Source organism: Muscardinus avellanarius (assembly GCF_963383645.1).
Source record: "Muscardinus avellanarius genome assembly, chromosome: 11".
In the NCBI taxonomy this organism is placed as follows: Eukaryota; Metazoa; Chordata; class Mammalia; order Rodentia; family Gliridae; genus Muscardinus; species Muscardinus avellanarius.
In genome coordinates this window covers 58,290,101-58,313,690 of record NC_137797.1, presented here as the reverse complement: position 1 = coordinate 58,313,690, position 23,590 = coordinate 58,290,101, and the positions used below count along the sequence as shown (strand labels likewise).

General features: G+C 40.9%; 1 protein-coding gene across 1 annotated transcript in view; it reads right to left on the bottom strand.

Annotated features, from left to right (window-relative positions):
- The window catches only part of PPM1H (protein phosphatase, Mg2+/Mn2+ dependent 1H), a gene marked incomplete at both ends in the record, with an annotated part of 281,266 nt that overhangs the window by 11,059 nt on the left and 246,617 nt on the right, over positions 1-23,590 (bottom strand). The window contains one exon of the mRNA XM_080705408.1: positions 11,688-11,839. Within this exon, the coding sequence (XP_080561534.1) occupies positions 11,688-11,839 (152 nt within the window). The remainder of the gene's footprint in view (positions 1-11,687; positions 11,840-23,590) is intronic.

Sequence of the window (23,590 nt, the reverse complement as noted above, 5' to 3'; positions counted from 1 at the left end):
CCTGAATCCACACCACATTTTCATGTTTGGGTAACTGTTCTTTGGCTCTGGTTTCTCTTGGTTTTGCCTACTCTCTTCCTACTTAGTAATATTAACAATTTACTTCTTTCTGACAAAATATTAAGCATCTTCTTTGAATGTTTACATACTTGCCTTCATTTTGAATATTTTCCCTAGGAAGTCCCATCTCTAAATCTCCAGCCTGACGGAAGGGGATCCTTGAATGCAGATATTTCACCTTAGAAAACCCCTTCCAGATCTTTCTCTGGGGACCTTCTCCAGATCATACAGAATCTCTGGGTCTCAAAAGATAAGCTTTCTGGAATTGTAGAGAACTAGAGCCCTGCGTCCCGTGACCTCCCAAAACCCCACTCTTGAGAGTTGTGATGTATTTCCTGTGAATGGTTTGTTTCATGACCCCACAAAAGAGTCAGAGAATTGCCAGCTCTGCTACACTTCAGGGCAAACTCCAATAAAAAGAAAAGAAAGAAAGACCAAAGACCTACTGCACTCATATTCTGGCTTGTCTACAAAGCTGTCTTTTAATTTTCTGGTTTCTTTGTCAAGACAGTTCAAAGAACATACAATGGCTTAATAAGATGCACTAGGGTCAGGAGGCACATAGAACTCATTTGTGCCTCCATCCCTGCCTGAGAGGAAGGCGGGAGGGTTAGAACTGGCCAACACCTCTTCATGCTAATCATCTCTGCCCTCATAGGCACTAGGCCAGGGGTTGGGGGATGCTAGTTTAAATTCATTACTGGGAAAGATGTCATCAAGCGGAGACAATGCTGGCACCAGGAGCCAGGAGACAGCCACTCACAGAAAGTGAAAGGTCATATGTTTTCTCTCATATGTGGGAGCTAGGGAGAAATTGGGATCCCAGAGGGACTTTAAAAAAGGAGAAACCCCAGGAGATCCAGGGAGAGGGTCTGGGTGGGTGGGTGAGGGAGTGAGACCCAGTGAAGGAAACGCTTCCACTGATGTTATGTGTATGTGTATGTATATACATGTATATATATATATATATATATATATATATATATATATATATGAAATGTCAACACTAATCTCAATATCATGTATAGAAAACGGGAGGAAGTGGGGAAGGAGCTGGGGAAAGCTCACCAAGTGCTGTGTGCGTATATATCCTTATCACTCTTGAACTTCATTAGGATGTGAGACTACAATGCACCAATAAAAGTATATAAAATAAGTCAGGTGTGGTGGTGCACACTCGTAATCCCAGCATTTGGGTGGCTGAGACTGGAGGATCATGGTTCGCGGACAGCCTCAGCTACTTAGGGAGGCCCTATGCAGGTGAGTGAGACCCTGTTTCAAAATTAGAAATAAAAAAATAGAGCCGGGCGTGGGGGCGCATGCTTGTAATCCCCGCACTTGGGAGGCGGAGACAGGAGGATCACGCAGTTTCGAAGTCAGCTGCGCTGGCTTAAGAGACCCTGTTTCCAAATAAAAAATAATATAAAATAGGTCTGGGAGTGTAGCCCAGAAGTAGAATGGTTTCCGGGAACTCCAGTACCACCAAAAAAAAAAAAAAAAAAAAAAATAGGGCTAGGGGTGTCTCTTAGATGTTGAATGCCCCTGGGTTCCATACCCGTGCTGCACACACGCACACACACACACACAAAGTATATAAAATAATAAAAACCTCTCTCTCTCTCTCTCTCTCTCTCTCTCTCACACACACACACACACACACACACACACAATATAAACATATGCGCACAATCCAGGAACCTCAAGCTCCTGCCTGTCACAAGTAGACTTGTGTCCTGCCTTTTTCTGTCTGCTTTTCTAGACAAAACTGGAAAACCCAACACAACCCAAAGTACAACAGGCCCACACAAAACCTCGAATGCAGAAGCATTTTGTTGTTCTTCTTTGCTTTGTTCCCTCCCCTCTCCCCCAGACTCTCCACGCTGGTGAGCAGATCTTCCTTTCTCATCTTGTATCAAACAGTATGCTGAGCTTGTTTGGACAGGACCCCTCAGGCTTGGATTCAGCCCCCCTGTCCTCTATACCCACTGTGATTCCCAGGCAAACCTGTGGTCCTGTGCTAAATCTGCAGAGAAATGAGCCCTGTAGCCAAGGGAGGGCTTAGTAGAGCCTCTGGAATTAGAGTAGGCCTTTCCTCATCTTGGAAATTATGACCTGGGCTAAAACCCATCAGGGAGAATTCCACTCATATTTCTGTTTTGCAAGACAAGATTAGAACAGCAGCCAGCTGGAAGGGCGACTGGCTCTTGGAATGGAGGACTCTGTCCCTGGGTCTCTCAAGGAGACATGGTAAGGCCAGGCATGAGTGGGGTGCCCTCCTGCCCAATTATACACAGGCAAAGGTGCCACATGCAAGACAGAGAATACCATTTTACATAATTCCTGAGTCTAAAACCAATTAAGTTCCTCTGATTTCTCAATGTGGCTTAAATTACTAAGGAGCCCACGGGGTAGGGAGATGATCCTCACGCTGTGTTCACTGTCAGATTGAGCACAATGTTTCCTGATTATGGGTCATAATGAACCAATTACACAAGTTCCATATCATTGCCACAGACTTCTTTGCTTACAAAGAGTTTTCCCATGCATTAATCTTGTGAATTCATACAGCCTGATGTAACATGGGCCTCTACTGACTTCTCACAGCCTGTCCAATGACACTGTACCCACACCGGCCTGCCAGCCATGCTGAGCACCGTTTCCTGGAATGAGCCGTGTTCTCCCTCCCCAACTGCACCCGCCGGACACGGCCTGGCTCATGCTTAGTTCTTCAGGCTCACCTTTAGATATCCCCTGCTCTAGTCTAAGCTTCTCTCTCAAATCACTCATGGTGATTTCCTGAGCTTCAGTTAACCCCTCTGGACTTCAAACTTCAGGAGGCCAGAAAGGCAGCCTGCTCACTTCACAGATTCTTCTGAGTGTCTCGCAGATACTGGCTCACAAAATTGGTCCTTCACAGCATTTCCCACATGACCAGAGTTCAGTGCTACAGCACTTGCCGAGCTTGCCTGTGAGGTCCTGGGTTCAATCTCCAGTACCATAAAATAAAACAAATGAATGAATAAATCTGAATGGGATTATCTGGCAAAGAAGAAAACCTTGACCTCTGCATTTTGTATTAATTAGGAGCTCAAAAACTATTCACAGTTTTTGGCCTGATAGTCTATCTCTTAACAATAAGTTGCTCTATTCAACTTTTTCGTTCACACATTCATTGATCTGATGCAGAATGATTCCTTGCCAGGCTTTGGTTTACCATCTTCCCTGAAAGGTGAAATGAAGAACAGTTTTTCAATACTGCCTGTCTGTTTGGATGAGAATCCTGCCAATCCTGTCTCCGCAGGCAGAGGCCATGGCTCTTCTCTCTGACCTCGGGAGCCTGCTCTGCCCTGGCGCACACACTGCCCAGGGTTACCTGTCCTTACTGAGGCAACTTGTTGCTATGGGGAGAGATGGGCTGTTAGGCAAGACCAGGCCAGCTTGGAGAAATTAAAAAAAAAAAAAAAGTATTGAGTGTCTCTCTTTTTTTTTTTTTTGGTGGTACTGGGGGTGGAACCCAGGGGCTTTCTACCTCTGGGCTATACTCCCAGACCCATTTTTATATTTTATTTGGAAACAGGGTCTCACTAAGTTGCTGTGAGCTTCACTAAGTAGCTGAGGCTGGCTTCAAACCTGCGCGATCCTCCTGTCTCAGCCTCCCAAGCGTGGGGATTACAAGCGTGCGCCACCACGCCCGGCTTGAGTGTCTTTTAACTCATAACTGGCAGCTGGCTTTGCAAAGCTTTATAAAAATACTCGTAGTAGAGAAAAATCAACATGAGAATGTTGCTAATGAGTAGGATACATAACACAGATTAAAACTAAACATTTGGAAGGAGAAAAAAATACATTTAAATTCAAATAAAATAATCTTTAATTACAAGTACCATCAATTCCTCTGTACCCAAGCAAAATTATATCAAATAATTCTAGGAGGAGAAAGATGGTTTATCTTCACATTTTTTCCTGACACAATTTTTTTTGTGTGTGAAATATATGAAATGTATAATAACAAACACTTTAGTGCCACTTATTATCAGGCACACCACCTTATTTCTAAGTACAAGGTTAACACAATTGGGTCTCCATTTCACACATAAGGGGCCAGAAAGCATAGAGGAGTTAATAGATTTTCCCAAGGTCATTAAGGCTTGAAGAAAGCCTAAACCCAAACTCATGAAGTCTAACTGTAGATCACATGCTCTTAACCACTGGACTACATTGCTGCTCATTTTTTACATAAAAATAGATGTATGCAACATTTTTAGTTTAAAAATGAACTATGTACTTGCTATCTAGCTAAAGGAACAGGATGTTCCCGGTAAATACCTTAGAAGCCCAGTGGGTCCTCATCAAACATCTATCCCCGGGGGCCCCTGCTTCTTCTCCTTCCAAGGTAACTGCTGCCCTGAGTTTGGGTTTAATTCTCCCCATCCGAGTCCTGAGCATGCCTGACGTTGCTTGACTTTCCAGATCAGATGAGACTGGAAATGCTCAGGGTAGTATGAACATTATCTGGGCTAATTCTCTGGCTTTTTGTTACACTTCTAATATCTATATCTCTAAGAATCATATTCTCATCATCTATCAGATGTTCCCAGACTTTTTTGGTTTACTTCCCCCTTTTCAAAAAAAAAAAACAAAAAACAAACAAACAAAAAAAAACAAAACTCAGCACTCCCCTGACAATCTACCTTCTCTAAGCAAATAAATAGAAAGATGCAGAGACAGATTTGTATTCTGTTTTGTTTTTTTTAAATCTCTATCTCATTCCAGAGTCCCTTGGGGCGGGGGCAGGGTGATTTCACTCTGGGATTCTACAAATGTCTTGTTGAGTCAACTCAGTATAATGTGTTTGAGATTTTTCCACGTCAAAGAAAAATTAATGTGGAAAAGTCTGAAATTTGGTTCATTCCTTTTTGGGGCTGTAAAGTATTTCATTTTTTCTTTATTAATCATATGATTGGACATGTAAGACACTTCTGGTTTGTGTAGTTAAAAACAATTTTCTGGATATCATTTTGCATGACTTTGCATGACATACAAGAGTTTCTCAGGGGAAGTGGGTTCTCAGATTTCAGTAGCATCAGAATCACCTGGATGGTTTGTTGACGCATCAATTGTTGGTCCCACCACCAGAGTTTACATTTGGTTGATCTAGAGTGGGACCTGAGAATTTACATTTCTAACAAGTGTTCTAATGTTCCTAAAGTGGCTTGAGGAATCCACTTTCAGAACTACTAATCCAGGGTACGGATCTAGGAATGGAGCAGCTGAGTTTAAAGTGCATGTATATGAGTGTTTCTAAAAATTCACAAGTAGGGCTTGGTGGCACATGCTTGTAATCCTAGCATTTGGGAGGATGAGACAGGAGGATTGTGGTTCGAGGACAGCCTCAGCTACTACTTAGGGAGGCTCTCTGCAACTCTGTGAGACCTGTTTCAAAAAAATAAAGAATAAAAAATAGGGCTGAGGTGGTAGCTCGGAGGTAAAATGGCCCTGGATTCCATCCCCAGTACTGCCAAAAGAAAAAAAATATTCACACATTTATCTGTAGTTGTCTCACATCCTTGCTAATGCTTACTATAGGATGTTTAAAATGTCAATCTGGGTTTGGGTGTGGTGGTACACGCTTGTAATCCCAGCATTCGGGTGGCTGAGATAGGAGGATTGTGGTTCATGGACAGCCTCAGCTACTTAGTGAGGTGCTTTGCAACTCAGTGAGACATTGTTTCAAAATAAAGAATAAAAAATAGGGCTGGGGGTATAGCTCAGAAGTAGAATGCCCCTGGGTTCCCTCCTCAGTAACACACACACACACACACACACACACACACACACACACACCAAAAAAAAGAAGTAAAAAAAGAAAGTCAATCTGGTGACTAAACACATCTCAACATTTAAAATTATATTTCCTTGACTACAGTGTTTGAATTTTTTGTGTATTTATGGCTACTACTTGTCTATTTGGTCCTGCTCATTTTTCTTATTTTTCTATTGGTTTCTTTGTGTTTTCTTTATATATCTGTGAGAGTCCTTTAAATACAATAGATTACAATCCCTCTTCAGTTATACAAGTTTCAAGTATCTTCCAGGTTATGTACTGCCATTTTACTTCCTTTTTTGCTGTCTTTTGAAGAAACAGTTTGTAATTTTAATGTGGTCAAGTCTTCAATCTTTTTCTTTCTTTGTTTGTGCTTTCTGTGGCTTGTTTAAGAAACTCTTTCCAGACAGGTGCAGTAGCACATGCCTTCAATCCCATACAGAGACTCTCAGCAACCTAAGACCCTGTTTCAAAATAAAAAATAAAAAGGCTGGAGGCATAGCTCAGAGGTAGAATGCCCTTGGGTTGGACCCCCAGTACAACAAAAACAAAACAAAACAGAAACCTCTTCCCCACTCCAAAGTCATAATCTTTTCTATTTTCTATGAGTTGTATTTACTTTTGCCTTTCACATTTTTACTTTACTTGGATTTGACTACAATTTACTTTATGAGATAAGCATCCATTTTTTTCTGCTTAATTACTTTGGTTTTATTATTTACTTATTTATCTGTGGTACTTGGATTGAACCTAGAGGTGTTCTACCTCTGATCTATGCCCCCACCTCTATTTTTTAATTTTTGAAATAACGTCTCACTAAGTTGCAGAAGCCTTGCTAAAGTGCTGAGGCTGGCTAAGAACCTGCGATCCATCTGTTTCAGCCTTCCAAGTACTGATATTATAGGCTTGCACCACGATGCCTGGCTAGTTTTACCTTAATATCTAGTAGGTAAGACCTGTACAGCCCTAAGAAAACGTTACAAACATTCTTGGCATTTTGTTCTTTTATATACATCTTAGAATCAGCTCATCAAGTTCCAGGAAAACTCTGCTGGTATTTTGGTTATAACACACTGATTGTATAGTTTAATTTAGAGTTAATTAATATCTTCATAATATTCTTATTATAGAATATGTCTATGCTCATAAAAGCCTCTTCTACTTTTAATTGCTACAGCATCTGAGTTATTACTGCTTTGTATTACTAATATTGTTTCTTTGTCCTCCCATTTTTGATTAATCTTTGAGAAAATTTATCTACTTTATTACTGTTTTAAATTGCTTTTTTGTATTGTGATAAAACATGCACATAATAAGCCGGGCGTGGTAGCACACGCTTGTAATCCCAGCATTGGGAGCCTGAGACCAGAGGATCACAGTTCGCGGACAGCCTCAGCTACTTAGTGAGGCCCTTTGCAACTCAGTGAGACCCAGTTTCAAAATAAATAATTAAAAAATAGGGCAGGGGGTGTAGCTCGGAGGTTGAATGCCCCTGAGTTTCATCCCCAGATGTGCAAAAAAAAAAAAAGCATAAAATAAAATTTACCATGTTGATCATTTTATTTATTTATTTATTTATTTATTTAGTGGTACTGGGGTGGAACCCAGAGGCTTTCTACCTCTAGGCTATACTCCCAGACCTATTTTATACTTTATTTGGAAACAGGGTCTCACTAAGTTGCCGAGAGCCTCACTAAGTAGCTGAGGCTGGCTTTGAACCTGTCCGATCCTCCTGTGTCAGCCTCCCAAGTGCTGGGATTACAAGCACGCGCCACCACGCCCAGCCATGTTAATCATTTTAAAGTGTTTATTTCTGTGGCATTAAGTACCCTCACATAGGTGGGCAACCATCACCACCAACCATCTCAAGCACTTTTTCTTTTTTTCCAAATGAAGCTTATTACCCATGAAACAACTCCCTAGTTCCCCTCCCTCCAATCCTGGCAGCCACCATTTCTACTTTATGTCTCATGAATTTGATCAATCTGGGTCCTAACACAAGTGGAATTATTCAATATGTGTCCTTTTTTAACTACCTTACTTCACTTAAAAGAGTGTGAAGTGGGATCTCACTGTACTGTTGACTTGTATTGCTCTAATATGTTAGTTGTTTTTAAAGAATCAAAATTTGGCTTTATAGTGTTTCTTTATTGTATATTTATTCTCTTGTTTTTATTTTTCCCTCTTCCATTACTTTCTCTTGGTTTATTCTGCTGATTTTGCTTCTTGCATTAGATGCTGTTACTGAATTAAGGAGCACAGACTTAAGGTTTTAAATTAAGACAGATTTTTACTTATGGACTGCCTACAGGAAAAGAACGCACAGTCTCTAGGTGGACAGCTCCACTCCTTTGGCTCCTTGTAGCCTTGAAGTTATAGGAATTCCTTTGTCCATGTTCAGGTGGAAAATATAGGCAGAACTCAGCAAGTAGCGCAAGTCAGCCCTCAAAGTCTTACTCTGAGGGACAAATTTCCTCTGTGGCTAGCAGTCTCTTCCTATGGCCAGGAGTCAGGAACTTGTGGTCAGGGGTCCCCATGACACAGGGGAAGCTTTGGATTCAGATCCTCAGGACATGAAGCGAAGGTGGTCACTTCTGGCTGACCGGCAGTGAGTGGGGTCTTCATCTACATTTGCCTCATTAAATCAGAAAAATAGATGGCTTACGCTTCAGTCTCCAAAGCTTTGCCACTACATAGTATTATTATCCAAGCCCAGATGGTTTCCAGTTTTCATTCTGTTTCCCTGTTGAGTTAGAAGTGTTCAAAGCTTGATTTTTATTCCATGAGGTTTCTCTTACTCTGCCTGTTTGGAAGTTAACTTTTTCTTTATTATTGTTGTTGTTATTATTGTTATTCTTGTTTTTTTTTTTTTTTTTTTTTGTGTGTGTGTGTGTGTGGTACTGAAGATTGAATCTAGGGGCACTCTGCCACTGAGCTGCATTCCCAACCCTTTCTTGTTTTGTGTGGTCCTAGAGATTGAATCCAGGGTGTCCTACCATTGAGGTGAGACCTAGCCCTATATATTTTTTTAAATTTTTTGGTGGTACTGGTGTTCCTGGAAGCCCTTCTACCTCTGGGCTACACTCCCAGACCTATTTTTACTTTTTTTGGGGGGAAACAGGGTCTCCTAAGCCAGCGCGCACGCACGGCTGGCTTTGAACCTGCACGGTCCTCCTGTCTCTGCCTCCCAAGTGCGGGGATTACAAGCGTGTGCCACCACGCCCGGCTGACCTAACCCTATTTTTATTTTATTTTTTATTTTTCCTGTCTCAGCCTCTCAAGTACTGGGATTGCAGGTATGTGCCATTGCAACCTGTGGGAAGTTATACTTTCTAGCATTTTAGTAATTTCATTAGCTATTTAAACTTGTTTATTTAAAGTTGAAAGTTATCACTAGGCATGGTGGTGGATGCCTGTAATCTCAGTAATTGGAAGCCTGAGACAAGAGGACAGCAGGTTTGAGGCCAGCTGCAGCAAAGTGATGAGACCCTGTTTAAAAAAAAAAGGCTGGGGGTGTAGTTCACAGAGATGGAAGACCCCTGGGCTCAATCCTCAGTATAGAGAAAGAGAGGGAGGGGAGAGAAATAGAGAGAGGGAGAGAGGTAGAGAGGGGGAGGGAGAGAGAGAGAGAGGCTGATTTTTCATTTGTTCTCACAAACAGAAGAACATAGCATACTTAAGCTAATTTATATGCTATTTTTGTTGAGCAATTTAGTTCTATTATCTTTAACCCCATACATTAGACATTCTTATTGTTTCACTTATTTTATACAGTCAATGTGTGTTTGAATATGCCCATATATTTACTGACACCTCAGCTTAATAGTCTATATTCTCAGCTCCTTCATCTGGATCATTTCTGTTTCTTAGGTAGTATGTCCTTTAGAATTTTCTTCAGAGGAGATTTTTTTGCGTACAATTTCTCAGCTTTTGTTTTGTTTGTCCTAATTTTTTTTTACTTCATCCCCTTTATTGATGGTTTTACTACATATGAAAACTTCCAGGTTGACAATGCTTTTTTTTTTTCCATAGTCAACTGAAGATAATTCCATTGTCTTTTAGCTCCTATTATTGCTCTGGAAAAGCTGGCTATCATTCTAAATGACATTTCTGTGTATGCTTGTCTTTTCCTTCTGACTGCTAATCATTTTAGGGAGAAAGGTTTAAAGTTCTTCAGTTTAATTATGTATTTACTTATAGTTTTCTATTTGTTTCTGTTAGCTGAGATTTCTGGACATTCGGGATCTTAGGTTAAGCATCTGGAATGTTTCTACTCACCTTCTATATGGCTTCCTTTTGGAATTCTATTTAGAGCATCTCAGGTCATCTTCCTAGTCTCTTAATCTCATTTTACATCTTTTTTTTGTTTCTAAGAGCCATATTCTGGACAATTATTCAGATAATTTTTCTAGTTTACCACTATTCACTGTAACTGTCTCTAATCTGCTTAATTCACTGAATTTTAAACTTCTATTTTTTTTTCTTTGTGGTACTGGGGTTTCTGGAAACCCTTCTACCTCTGGGATACACTCCCAGACCTATTTTATTCTTTTTTAAATTTGGAAACCGGGTCTTTTAAGACAGCGCGTATGTGGCTGGCTTCAAACCTGCGCGATCCTCCTGTCTCTGCCCCCCAAGTGGGGGGATTACAAGCACGCGCCATCATGCCCTGCTTAAACTTCCATTTTTATTTATTGATTTATTTTTGGTGGTAATGGGGATGGAACCCAGGGGCATTCTATCTCCGAGCTACACCTCTAGCCCTCTATTTATTCCTTTTATTTTATTTTTTTTGTGGGTCTGGAGGTGGAGCCCAGGGGCATTTGACCTCCGAGCTACACCCCCTGACCTATTTTTTATTCTTTATTTTGAAACCAGGTCTCACTGAGTTGCAGAGGGCCGAACTAAGTAGCTGAGGCTGTCCATGAACTGTGATCCTCCGGTCTAAGGCTCCCAAATGCTGGGATTACAAGCATGCGCCACCACACCCGGCTTTTATTCTTTATTTTAAAACAGGATCTCAGCCAGGCGCACGCTTGTAATCCCCGCGCTTGGGAAGCAGAGACAGGAGGATCACGCAGGTTCAAAGCCAGCCTTGCTGGCTTAAGAGACCCTGGTTCCAAATAAAAATAGAAAAATAAGTCTGGGAGTGTAGCCCGGAGGCAGAAGGTTTTCCAGGAACCCCAGTACCACAAAAATAAAAACAAAAACACAAAACAGGATTAACAGGATCTCAGTAAGGTGCAGAAGGCCTCACTAAGTAGATGAGGCTGACCACAAACCTGTGATTCTCCTGTCTCAGCCTCCCAAGTACTGGGACTACAAGTATGTGCCACCACACCAGCTGTTTATTTTCGAGAGTCTTCTAGGGTTAATATATTTAGACTGTCACTAGCCTACCAATAAAAAATTGATTTAATTTTTCTCTTCATTCTCAATATTTCACAAAAGAAATAATTCTCCAATGGATAAAAATCAATACTAGGGAGGATATCTCACCACTCATATCAACAGGATAAACTGGAGGATATGGAGAAAGAATATGAGAAAGATATGCTGCTAAAATATGTGAGAAATCAAATTCTTTACCACCTACATCTTGGTTCAACTTAAGGAGGACTTTTCTTTGGTCAATAAAGTAGCTCTGATAAGATATAGTCTGGTTAGCAGTTTGGTTGCTGAACTATTCATATAAGCCTCTACTGTAAATCATGAGGGACAGCATTTCATGATTGCTATTACCTTCAGTTGTGTCATATGAGAATGCTGAAGGAACAGCTTGATAATCATAGAAATTACATACCTGTGAGGATCATCCGGATCACAGTTAGGAAGAAACTGAGTGATCGCTTCTGCTACTTCTTCATTTGACAAGACATCCCACAGTCCATCGGTGGCCAAGATCAGCACATCATCTGCTCCATGCTCATATTTGGAGAGATCATAGACTCTCACCTGGAAAGGACAGGAATATTACTACTCAAGCAATTGGGAATGCAGCCAGGCCTGGTGGCACATGCCTGTAATCTCAGCTAGTCTGGAGGCTTAGGAAGAAGGATCACAAATTGGAGGGCAGCCTGGGAAATACATCAAGAAGTTGTCTCAAATAAAAAGAGTTGTGGACGTAGGTCAATGGTAGAGTGTCCTTGGGTTCAATCCCTAGCTGCAAGAAAGAGAGGGGGAAAGAGATTGGGAGAATACCATTTTATCTTTGTCCCTAATAAATTGAAGTCTGATTCCTCTTCCCTTTTTCTCCCTAGCTTAGCAGTTTTCATGTACGCATTGTAAAATACTTACACAGTAGGCTTTGTGAACAAGGGCATATTTTAAAGACTTGATGTATAAATGTCTGGGCCCAATCCATAACCGTGATCTAATTGAGACCTTTTGGGGTCTGAATAAATTCAGGATCTGCCCCATGAGTAGGGTGCCAAAACTGTTTAAAATGCTTACTGCTGACCCAAGAAATGTGACAGGTTGAGTTGTTCAAGCTAAAGTCGTCCAGCCTAGCTCTCAAATGGAAACGTGGCTAAAAGACCAGTGTGGGTTCATATGTACAAACATGTTATCCTAAGTGAGATTAGTCAGTCACAAAAAATAAGAAATCAGATGCTTTCCCTAATATGTGAGAGTTAGGGAGAATTGGGTCATAGAAGGAACTCTAGATGAAAAAGAAAATCCTATGGAGGAGCAAACAAGACAACCTAAAGGAGGAGAAAGGAGGGGGGAAGAGGAAAATCTCTAAAACATACAATGTACTTAAACATATTGAAGTCAACCACTAAGCCAAGCAAGGGAGGGAGGAACAGGGAGGGAATGGGGTGGGAATTGGGTAGGGGTTAAATCAGTGATGTGTGCATGTCTCTACACACAAGTTTTTTACCCCGATATGATGTATGAATATAATGCACCAATAAAAAAAGAAATTCAAAATAAAGTTATATAAAAGCAAAAAAGAAAAAGAAAAAAAAGAAAATGCTACCCTTCAATTCCATCAATAAGTGGAACCCTTCCCTAATTCTATTCACATTTCCACTCACAGCTCACTAATGCAGTTTCATTAGCCAACATGAAAGCCCCTTTCAATACCATTCTCCACCTAATTTTTATGTAAATAATAAAAAGCTAGTAGCAACCCTATTCCCTGGAGGTACTCCTCAATTAACATCCCTTTTAGGTTTTTACTGCTACCCTTTGTTTCCTGCCCTTTAGCCAATTTCCAAAGGACTTTGCCAACTTTCCACTTACAACTGGTGTCTTATGCATTAACCTATGATGCAGAACATTTAGTGGAAGTGCTTTCAGAAGAATTGGATTGCACGGAGGCCGGCCCATTGCATGCTCATCCTCCCCGAGAGCGAGGGCTTCAAAGGATTCCAGTGGGCTCTGGGGCCCGACCTTCCCTCCCTGAAGCTATTGTTGGCCTTCCTCAATCAGACCACACTCATCTCCCCAAAGTTCCCCCGCTCAATTCTTGAAATAGCTTCTCAATATTCCTGGAAGCCTCACATCAAACTAATGGGCTCTGCGCCTCTGAAGGACTCAGGCATCCAGAGGACTCTACAGGCCCAGGACGGAGAGGTGCATAGACAAATGTCTGAAGGGACCTGAAGAACGTGGTCAGCGCTTCTAAGTAGTTCCTTCCCTGCTTCCTGCCTGCCAAGAATGGGAGGAAGAGGCCACAGGACTCCTTGGGTATCTTGCAATATACAGATATTCCTCGACTTATGATGGAGTTATGTCCCAATAAACCCATTGGTAAGTTGGAAATACTTAATACAGTTAGCCTCCTGAATGGCACTGCTTCCAGTAGTATGATATAGAGTATCAGTTGTTTCTCCTTGAGGCTGACTGGAAGCTGTGGCTTACTGCTGCCCAGTGTGATGAGGGAGGATCCTACTGTATATCGCCAGCCCGAGAAAAGAGAAAACTCCAAAATGTGTTATTTAACCAGGTGTGGTGGTGCACACCTGTGATTTCAGCACTTGGGAGGCTGAGGCAGGAGGGTCACAGGTTTGAGGATAGCTTCAGCAAGTAGTAAGACTTTCATCAACCCAGTGAGACATTGTTTCAAAATAAAAATAAGCCGGGTGTGGTGGCGCAAGCTTGTAATCCCCGCGCTTGGGAGGCTGAGACAGGAGGATCGCGCAGGTTCGAAGCCAGGCACGCTGGCTTAAGAGACTCTGTTTCCAAATAAAAAAGTATGAAAAATATAGGTCTGGGAGTGTAGCCCAGAAGTAGAAGGGTTTCCAGGAACCCCAGTACCACCAAAATAAATAAACAAATAAATGGAAAAAGAAAAAGAAAAAAATAGGTATGTAGCTCAAAGGTTGAATGCCTCTGAGTTCAATCCCCACAACCAAGTCGAAGACCATCTTTAATCTGAGCAGTTAAGAGCTGGGGCTGTTGGACTCCTCTGTCTTCATAACTTGTACAATGAGTACCTGTGGTATGCTAAGCACTGGAGAAACAGGGAACAAAAGTGACAAAGTTCCTTCTTTCCTTCTGATACCTGATACTAATTTGAATTAAGAGTGTGTAGACAAGTCTTAGACTAGCAGTGAACAAGGGTGGCTGGAAAGGGTGGATGATACCCTCTGTTGTCACAGAAATACTACGGAGGACCAAGGAGCAGCCATTGTTCTCTTTCCTGGTCCTCTGTGGGCACACACCTTCAAGTCTACTAGTAAAATATTTACCTATGTGTACACATCTAGGTTCATCTGCCTTTCTCTTTTATAAGGTTAGTTATTCTGAAATTTTAATGAATTTAAGAATCACATTGGGTACTTTTTAACCAGTTAAGATTCAGGGACCCCCACCTTTAAAAATAATGATATGTAGATCTGAGTGGGGCCCCACTGTCCTGTAAATAAGGTCTCCAGTAATTCCAGCGCAAGCATGGGGGTTTCCTATCTTGAAAAATACTGCATAGGGAATAAACTCTGCTAGGGGCACGTCTGCCTTGTCCTCTTTGTTTCTGTGCCCATAAGAGAGGCAAGTGCTTGAAAAGGACTCAGGAATCAAAGACAGTCTTTCCACTGTGGGACATTTACCTCTGTTCAGTAAACAGTGAACACCAACAGAGCTGGTCATCTTCTCTTGCTCCAAAACCCAACTTCTAGAAACCAGAAATTCCATTTTACACTTCTCCTGTGGGCCTAGAAGTATTCTTCATAGTGTAAAACATTATAGCACTTCCTGACATTCTTGCAGAGACAGAAATAAATAGGAAAAGAAGAAAAAACTCTAAAATTCATTCAGAGGACCTCCTAATATCATGGTGACCCCATAGTTTAAGCTTGATAAATGTGATACCACCCAATATTTATTGAAATGTAATGTTAGGATATTTAACAGAGGTAGCAAACTCTTTCCCTCTCCTCTCCTTTCCTCAGCGGAGATGCCAACAAAAAGAAAAGTGCTGTGTTGGGGAACAGGAAGGAGACTGGGGGCCATCAAGAACCTTGGCCACTGAATGAGCCAAGTGCTGACTGTTCACAGGGCTCTTGGCTTCCCAGTACTTATAGATGTCTGTAATGCCATCTCTGGCTCCTGTTTTAACAGAAGCCTGTGACAAGCACCTCTTTAATACCGCACCTCCACTCAGTGCTGTTTCAGCATTTGTCTGATACATTCTCCTATCTTTGTCCTATTGCTGATGAGATCTAGGTGGCATGTTACGAAAGCTCATAGCACTGTAAGCTGACACTGGTGTCTTGAAGATACTTTTAAAAAAGAATCCATCAATCCATCATCTATTTGCCAAATCTCTGTTGCTTCTCTGGGATGCCCGGCGCAGCTTTTCTGTCTTTATCAGCTTAGCACATTCTCCAAGCCTTTTTTTTTTTTTCTCTTTGAAGTGCTCAGTGTAGGCTGATGAGCTCCTGCAGCTCAGGCCTGGCTTTGTGGTGGGAAAAGAGCAAGCCCTTGCTTCAGGTCTCTGTGTTTAACCAGCTTTGCGACTTGAAACAAGCTCCTTATTCTCCTTGGCTCTCAATTTTCTCATCTACAAAATCATTTTTTAAAAATAAAAAAAAAACCTCAAGAAAAATAAATATCATAACATTGTTCTGCCTTCTCATATAGCTGTAAGAAAGGCCAAATAAAATCATCTGGAAGGACATAATGCATTACAGGTTATTCTTTATGGCACTTATCACCTGTTAATAATACATTACATTTACAGGCTAGTTGGTTGGAGGAAAGGAATAGAGTAGGCTCAGGGAACCCGAGGTTCTCTTCCCCAAGTCTCACTTATAATTACAATGATTAGGCCTCTCAACAGCGTGCTTGGCAGAAAAGTCAAGGTGGCTCATAAGATAAAGGCTGATGATACTGTAGTGAAAAATAAAAATAATATAAAGCCTTGGCTAGGCGTGTTGGCGTACACCTGTCATCCCAGTATTTGGAAGGCTTTGACAGCAAGATTGCAGGTTCAAGGCCAGCCTTAGCAATGTAGCAAGTCTTTTAGCAACTTAGTGAGGTCCTGTTTCAAAAACAAAAAATTAAATAGGGCTGGGTGTAGCTTGGCAGTAGATCTGGGCATCAATCCTTAGTACCCTCCCCAAAATAAAGAAAGAATGGGAAGTCTTGTTACCTCTATTCCAAGTGGCCAACCCAAGTGCTCAACCTATAGAAATTTGAATCTGGCATTTGTATCAAGAAGAAAAAACTACACTATATTTCCTTGTAGTCCTATAAACCAAATAGACTATGGCAATATTGGCATTCTGGCTGGCCAACAAGATTGCATCCAAGTTCTTTGTAGTGAGTCTTATCTACAGTATGTGAAGTCATGAAACTAACATTGAACCTGGTGGCAAAAGGCTTGGGTTTGAGACCCATCTCTGCTCTTAGCAGCCTGGCAAAACAACTTTGTTCATTCACATTTTCAAAGCGGAGGGACCACCTGCTAGGCATACTGGATAAAAGGCATACTGATTTCTCAGACATAGGATATTGAGAAGGACCGGTTAGGCATGATATGCTTCCACGTGGGGGAACTACAATCTGGGGATGGGAGAGGTATCTGGGCAGCTTTACCTGGTTTGGTTTAGTTAAAAAAAAAACTAGATTAATTTCCATTGGCAATGGGGAGGTATGAGGTTGACTTCTCATGTCTTTCGTGTCTCTTTTTGTGAAATGAAGTAGGACCAGGGGGCCACTGGGCCCTTGATGGCGCTAATGTTCTCTGACTCCATCAGCACAGAATGGGTTAGACCTTGATGTGACTGGCCTTGTGACTTCAGAGCACTGGCTGCCAATGACTCAGGTGGCATTTAAGTACTTCAAACACACTGGTAGTATTTCAATCATACTACCCAAAAGGAGCTGGATGTTTTGGCTGTGGCATAATTTTGTACTAGAAAAATGCTACAGCAATTCTTGAGTGCCTTCTTTAAAGTATCTACAGACAAAATAAACATTTGCCTTTGGGGGGTGAATACAATCTCATACTTCAGAAAGTTTTGAAACCAGCTGAAATGTTAGATAGTGGTGAAGATAGCCTGGAGTGCTCTGGGCCTGGATGCTGTAGTGCAGGCTTCCTTCTTCCCCACATATGAGGCCTCTGTGAGGTAAACTATAGGAAGGAACCACAGTTGCATGCTGAATGCTCCTATGACACATGCCTTCCATCATGTTTCCAACAACTTATTCACTGCTAAGTGAAAGCTTACCAAATGAGTTAGTGAACAAATAGACTAGAATCCAGCTTAGTAATCGTAGGAGAAACAAGCCCATTGGCACAAGCTCACCGAAATGCCTGTACCTGGAGCTGAGGATCAGAAGAAATTCCAGCCTGTGAGAGTGCGTGTCTGGGCACAGCATGGGCGAGTTGAGTTGCCACAGTCCATTCAGGGGGTGAGGCGTGCACTGACCGTGCATCCCTGCTTGCCTGCTGGGCTTCCATTTGTGCTTGATTTTCTGGTATCAGTGGTGACAGTGCCTGTTCCCTTTAACTCTCGGAAGGTCCTGGCTCAGGGGACAGGTACTGTAGTCACCTATGGTAGGAATCATGAATGACAGCTAAGCTTGATTCCTGTGGCTGATCCTTCTGGTCTTTGGACTGAAAGGATCACAGTATGTTACTACTTCACAGGACTCTTCACAGTGGCGGGGATTCAGAGACTTCAAGTGAGCAAGAGGACAAATGAGCAAGTTCCTGTGCATGCTGACTCAGAAGAAAGGACACATATATGGGTAAAGTGTGGCACACTTGCTGTGTGGCAAGGGCAGTCCCCCGGCTGCAGATATTCTGATAGCAAGAAGCCTGGGTCACAGCAGATTCGTGTTCAAGCAGAGAAGGGAGTGCATCATGTTTCTAACCTTCGAGCCTGGTGTTGAGCCACATGTTGTCAAAAGATTCACTCACATGACCCAGGACTAGAATATGGATGTCTCTCTATCCCACTTTAGGACTGTTAAGTGGAAGTGCTGTAGCAAAGAATGACCTAGGACAATGTTTCTCAGAGTGGTAATTGGGTCACCTGGTTCAGAATTATCCAAGCATGAAAATTCTTAGGACCTGCCTTAGACTTAGTGATCCAGGTTGTCAAGAAGTGAATTCCAAGCGCTGGGCGTGGTGGCACACACTTATAATCCCCGTGCTTGGGAGGCTGAGACAGGAGGATTGCGCAGGTTTGAAGCCAGCCTCAGCTGACTTAAGAGACTGTTTCAAAAACAACAACCAAAAATAGGTCTGGGAGTGTGACCCGGAGGTAGAATGCCCCTGGGTTTCATCTCCAGTACCACAAAAAAAAAAAAGAAAAAGTGGATTCCAAGGATTTACATTATTTGAACAAACTTCTAAAACTATTCTTATATGCCCTAATGTAATATATCATTGGAAAAAAAGATACTGGATGTTTAACTGAAATATCCAATAAAACGATTATTTTGCAAGAACAGCTTAGATACTAACAATATCTAAGGATAAGCCAAAAAGAGATAAAGGATGCAATTAATGAAGTAAAGGCCTCAATTCAAAGCACAAACAACCGATTAGACCACATGGAGAACAGAATCTCGCTCTTAGAAGATGAGCAATCCAAAAATGAACGCATAGTTTCTAATCTCGGAAAAAATATCCGACAGCAGGAATCTGACATTGAAGAAATATGGGCCCATCTTAAGAGAGCTAACCTAAGAATAATTGGAATAGAGGAGGGAAAAGAAAGTGAAACCAAAGGGATCAACAATCTCTTCAAGGAAGTAATAGCAGAAAATTTTCCAAACATAGAGCAAGAGGTTGATGCACAGCTCCAGGAAACTTATAGAACTCCCTTTAGACAGGATCGGAGAAGAGGATCCCCACGCCACATCATTGTCAAAATGACCAATGTGGAAGCCAAGCAGAGAATCTTAAAGGCAACAAAAACAAAGGGCCAAGTGACATTCAGAGGCAAACCAATTAGAATCACTCCAGACTTCCCAAACCAAGTCATGAGAGCCAGAAGGGCTTGGAGTAACATATTCCAAACTCTGAAAGAAAACAACTTCCAGCCCAAAATTTCCTATCCAGCAAAACTTTCTATCAAATTAGATGGAGAAATAAGAAGCTTCCATGACAAACAGAAACTGAAGGAATTTATGTCTTCAAAACCAGCGCTAGAGAAAATACTCAAAGAGATTAACTACAAAGAAGAAATAGGTAACACTCACCAGAACCAGAGAAACAAGAGTTTCCATCCAACAGACAACTAAGATTGGTTATCTGTGGAGATTCATTATTTATGTTAGTCTTTTACCTATCTCTAAATTGTATTGTTTGCCTTTATTGTTATTAATTTTTAGGATTTCTAGTTGGGATATTAATATACCTTCAGATATAGCATTTGGAAATATTTTATCCAATTCTATTAGTAACTTTTAACTCTGTTTACATTATCTTTGGATATACAATATTTTTTTTTTTTTTTTCTAGGGAGTTTGTATATTCTTCTGTTGCCTGTGCCATTGAAATCATATCCAAGAAATCACTGCCAATTTCAATGTTGTGAGGTTTTATGACCCAGATTTTCTTCTAAAAGTTTATAGTCTTAAGATTTATATTTAGGTCTATTATCTATTTTGAGTTAATACTTGTATGTGGGATTAGGTAAGGGTCCAATTTTATTCTTTTCCATGTAATTATTATTTTTCAACAATATTTAGTTAAAAGATTATTATTCCCACCACCAAATGTTCGTGGAAACCTTGTCAAAAATAACTTGACAATATAGGGAAGAATTTAGCTCTAGGCTTGTATTTAACTCCAATGGTTTATATATCTGCCTTTAGAACAGTACTACACTGTTTCAATTATTGTAGCTTTATATGGTTTGAAATCAGAAAATATATATCTGCTAGCTTTGTTCTTTTTCAAGATCGTTTTGGGTATCTAGAATTCATATTCCATATTAGGATAGATTTTTTTTCTGAAAAATAAATATATAAATATATGATAGTTTCAACAAAAAAACAGAAAAAAATATGATCTGGTAAGAAAGAAAGCAAAAAGAAATATTGAAATGTTATCTTTAAATCATCAAAAGCTTGGCATCAGACAAATGAAACTGTTATGTGAGATTATCATTTTTAATTTTGGATAAATTGCTATAATACTAGATGTCAACCACTAAGCCAAGCATGGGAAGGAGGGATGGGGAGGGAATGGGGTGGGGATCGGGTGGGGGCTGACTGGGCGATGTGTGCACGTATGTCTACCAAAGTTTGTATCCCACTATGATGTATGAATACAGTGCACCAATAAAATAAAATTAAAAAAAAAAAAAAAAAAAAAAAGAAATGTTTGACACAAACTTACAGCTTGGCTCTCATTGTGAGACCATAAATTTTATGAATTGCTAAGAGTGTCAAGAGAAAATAAAATATCAACTTTTTCTTTTATTCAAATAGCTGGGTGGCAAATCTTAAGTCATGGCTAAACCATCCATATAAATGACACACAGCTGCATACAAGTGATTTTTACTGCTCAGCTGGAAAGCTTAGAGATGGAGACCAAAAGACCAAGTCTTTAATCTCTCATGGTTAAAGTACCAGAATCAAAGAAGTCGATTTAAAAAATGGAATCTACTTCTGAAAAATTGGTATCACCAGGTCTAGAGTGGGTCCTAGGAATAAACATGTTTTCAGACAATTCTAAAGCAAATGACCAAAGGTCACTCTGAAAAACACTCTTAACACGTAATCCCCATCCAACATATTCCAAGTGATGGTGCTGGTGGTGGTGGAGAGGAATACATAGTTCCCAAGGATGTATCACCCTTCCCTTTGTATAGGGGGATCCATTCTTTGTGATATTTCTCTTTCAGACAAAGAATGCAAAAGTAATTATGAATACAAGTTTAGATAATAAATTGACTATTATCTAAAAACGAAAAAAATAAGCCACAATAAATTACGGAAATTTGGATTCTTATCTCCCTTTGTTGGAGAAATGTTTACAAAGGTATTTACTGATGGTAACACCTATTCTTTTCCTCCCCATCCGGACCATCCTCCTACATTTTCCAGCAACATGGAGAATTTGTAGAGCCTGATTAGAGCAAAGATCTCCAATACTTAAGCTTAATTTGCTTCTTTGTAAGTATTTTTCCTTTATAATTCGCCAAATATCTAATTCATCTCCTTGTACTAGCTTGCACTGGAAAGACAGATGATGATTACTTAAATCCTCACGGTGTTATATTAGACAGAGCAATCTACAGAAAGGCTGCATTGGAAGTCTCCCACAAGACTCCCATTAATTGCCTTCTTCCTCGTTCAAGCTTGCTGCTCCTCATGCCAAGAGCTGGTTCCAGTTCCTTTCTCCTCAGATGTGGCCTGCCCTCAGGGATTTCTTCAATCAATAGAATGTGGCATTTTGGACGCTAGACTTTAAGAAGCCTCGGAGATTCTTTCTAGGACTCTTGAACCACTTGGTCTTGGCATAGTTTCTTTCAGAATCCAGCTCCCATGCTATGAGAAGTCAAAACCATACGGATAGGACATGTGTTGCTGCCCCAGCTAAACTTTCATCTGATGGCCAATATCAATGGCCAGCCATCTTGGATTGCCCAGCCTAGTCTTCACATGGCTCCAGCCCAACATCTGACTATAACTACATGAGAGATCCCGAGGGAGAAGCATCTAGATAGCCACAGACTATGGCCACAGAATGATGAAGGCTGATTGTAAATTGCTCTAAGTTTTCGAGGTGGTTTGTTCTGTAGTCAATAAAGGCACAGAAACTTTGTATTGGGATTAACGCTTGCAGGTTCTCTCTTCCTATAGGAATGGTAATCTAGAATCTTCTCTTTGGTCCCTATTCATCTATAAATGGCACCTGTTGCCTCTACTACTATCTTCCAGTGGGTAAATACTAGGAAAACCCTCTTTCTTTGCATTAGAAAGTAGTCTACAGCTGTCCAGTGGACAAGTTTAATTTGGGAGTTCATTTTGATCTTAAGTCCAAACCATGATTTCCAATCTAATTTTATACTAACTTATAAAATTATTTTCATCTCAGATTCCTGTGTTTATTTTTTAAGTTGGTTCAGAAAACTCAGAAGAGCCATAAAATTATTTTTTATTCTCAGATTCCAAAGAGTCACCATTTTTCCTTTCTCTAAACCTAAAACGCAAAGTGTGTGTGTGTGTGTGTGTGTGTGTGTGTGTGTGTGTGTGTATGCATGCACATGCGCATGTACACACACACACACACACGATACTGAACCCAGGGCCTTGCACGTAATGAGCTCACACTCCAGTCCCAACCAACATATGGCTTCTTCAAGGGAAAACCCTCCCCTCTACCACTGAGCTATATTCCCAGCCCTATAATTTGTGTTATATTCTTAAATCCTTATATTCTTAAGGATTTAAGGATTGAACTCAGGACCTTGCACATGATATGTAAGTGCTCTGCCATGGGCCACATCCCTAGTGTGCCTGCCTGCCTGCCTGCCTGCCTGCCTGCCTGCCTGCCTGCCTGCCTTCCTTCCTTCCTTCCTTCCTTCCTTCCTTCCTTCCTAGACTTCACTCTGTTTTATCCTCTAAATCAAGTCTACCATCAATTCTTGTTACATTAAAAAAATAAAATAAAACAAAAGCAAAACTCCAACCCTTTCTCTCAGATATACCTCCGTTCGGTCTCCACAGTCCCCATCCTAAGTTTAATTCCTCACTGTCGGTTTCTGTTCTATAGTGGCTTCCCTGCATGCAGTTCTTTACCCTCCTGTAGCTTCCCTGTCTACACACGATTTCAGGCTAAGATATTCCCCTTATTTCCTTAGGTCCAGTTCAAGGGCTCCTGTTGTAATTAGCCTTATTATAGCTAACAGCCCTTCGAACTAATCTTCCAAACTCAGGAACTCCCTAAGGCAAATTTTATTTCACATCAAACTCGCTCCTGCTCCTTTCTATTTCTTGTCCTACTTATTTGCCTCTTCTTTAAATCATATAGTTCTCTCCCCCCTTATTCAAACTTCTTTCGTCCCTTAGGAAGCAAGAAACAGGGTTTATGGCAAATTATTACTTAGCAAGTCTTGCCTTCCAACTGGCCCCAAATTCTAATTCCTTGAGGACCTGTTCCCTGGTGTTTTATTCAAGTACTTTGGACTCATAGTCACTATAGAAAAAGTCACTAAAATTTTGTGGATTTGATGGAATAGGAGAAAAGAGCTAAGAGATTATATTTATTTTATTTTTATTTGTTTGTG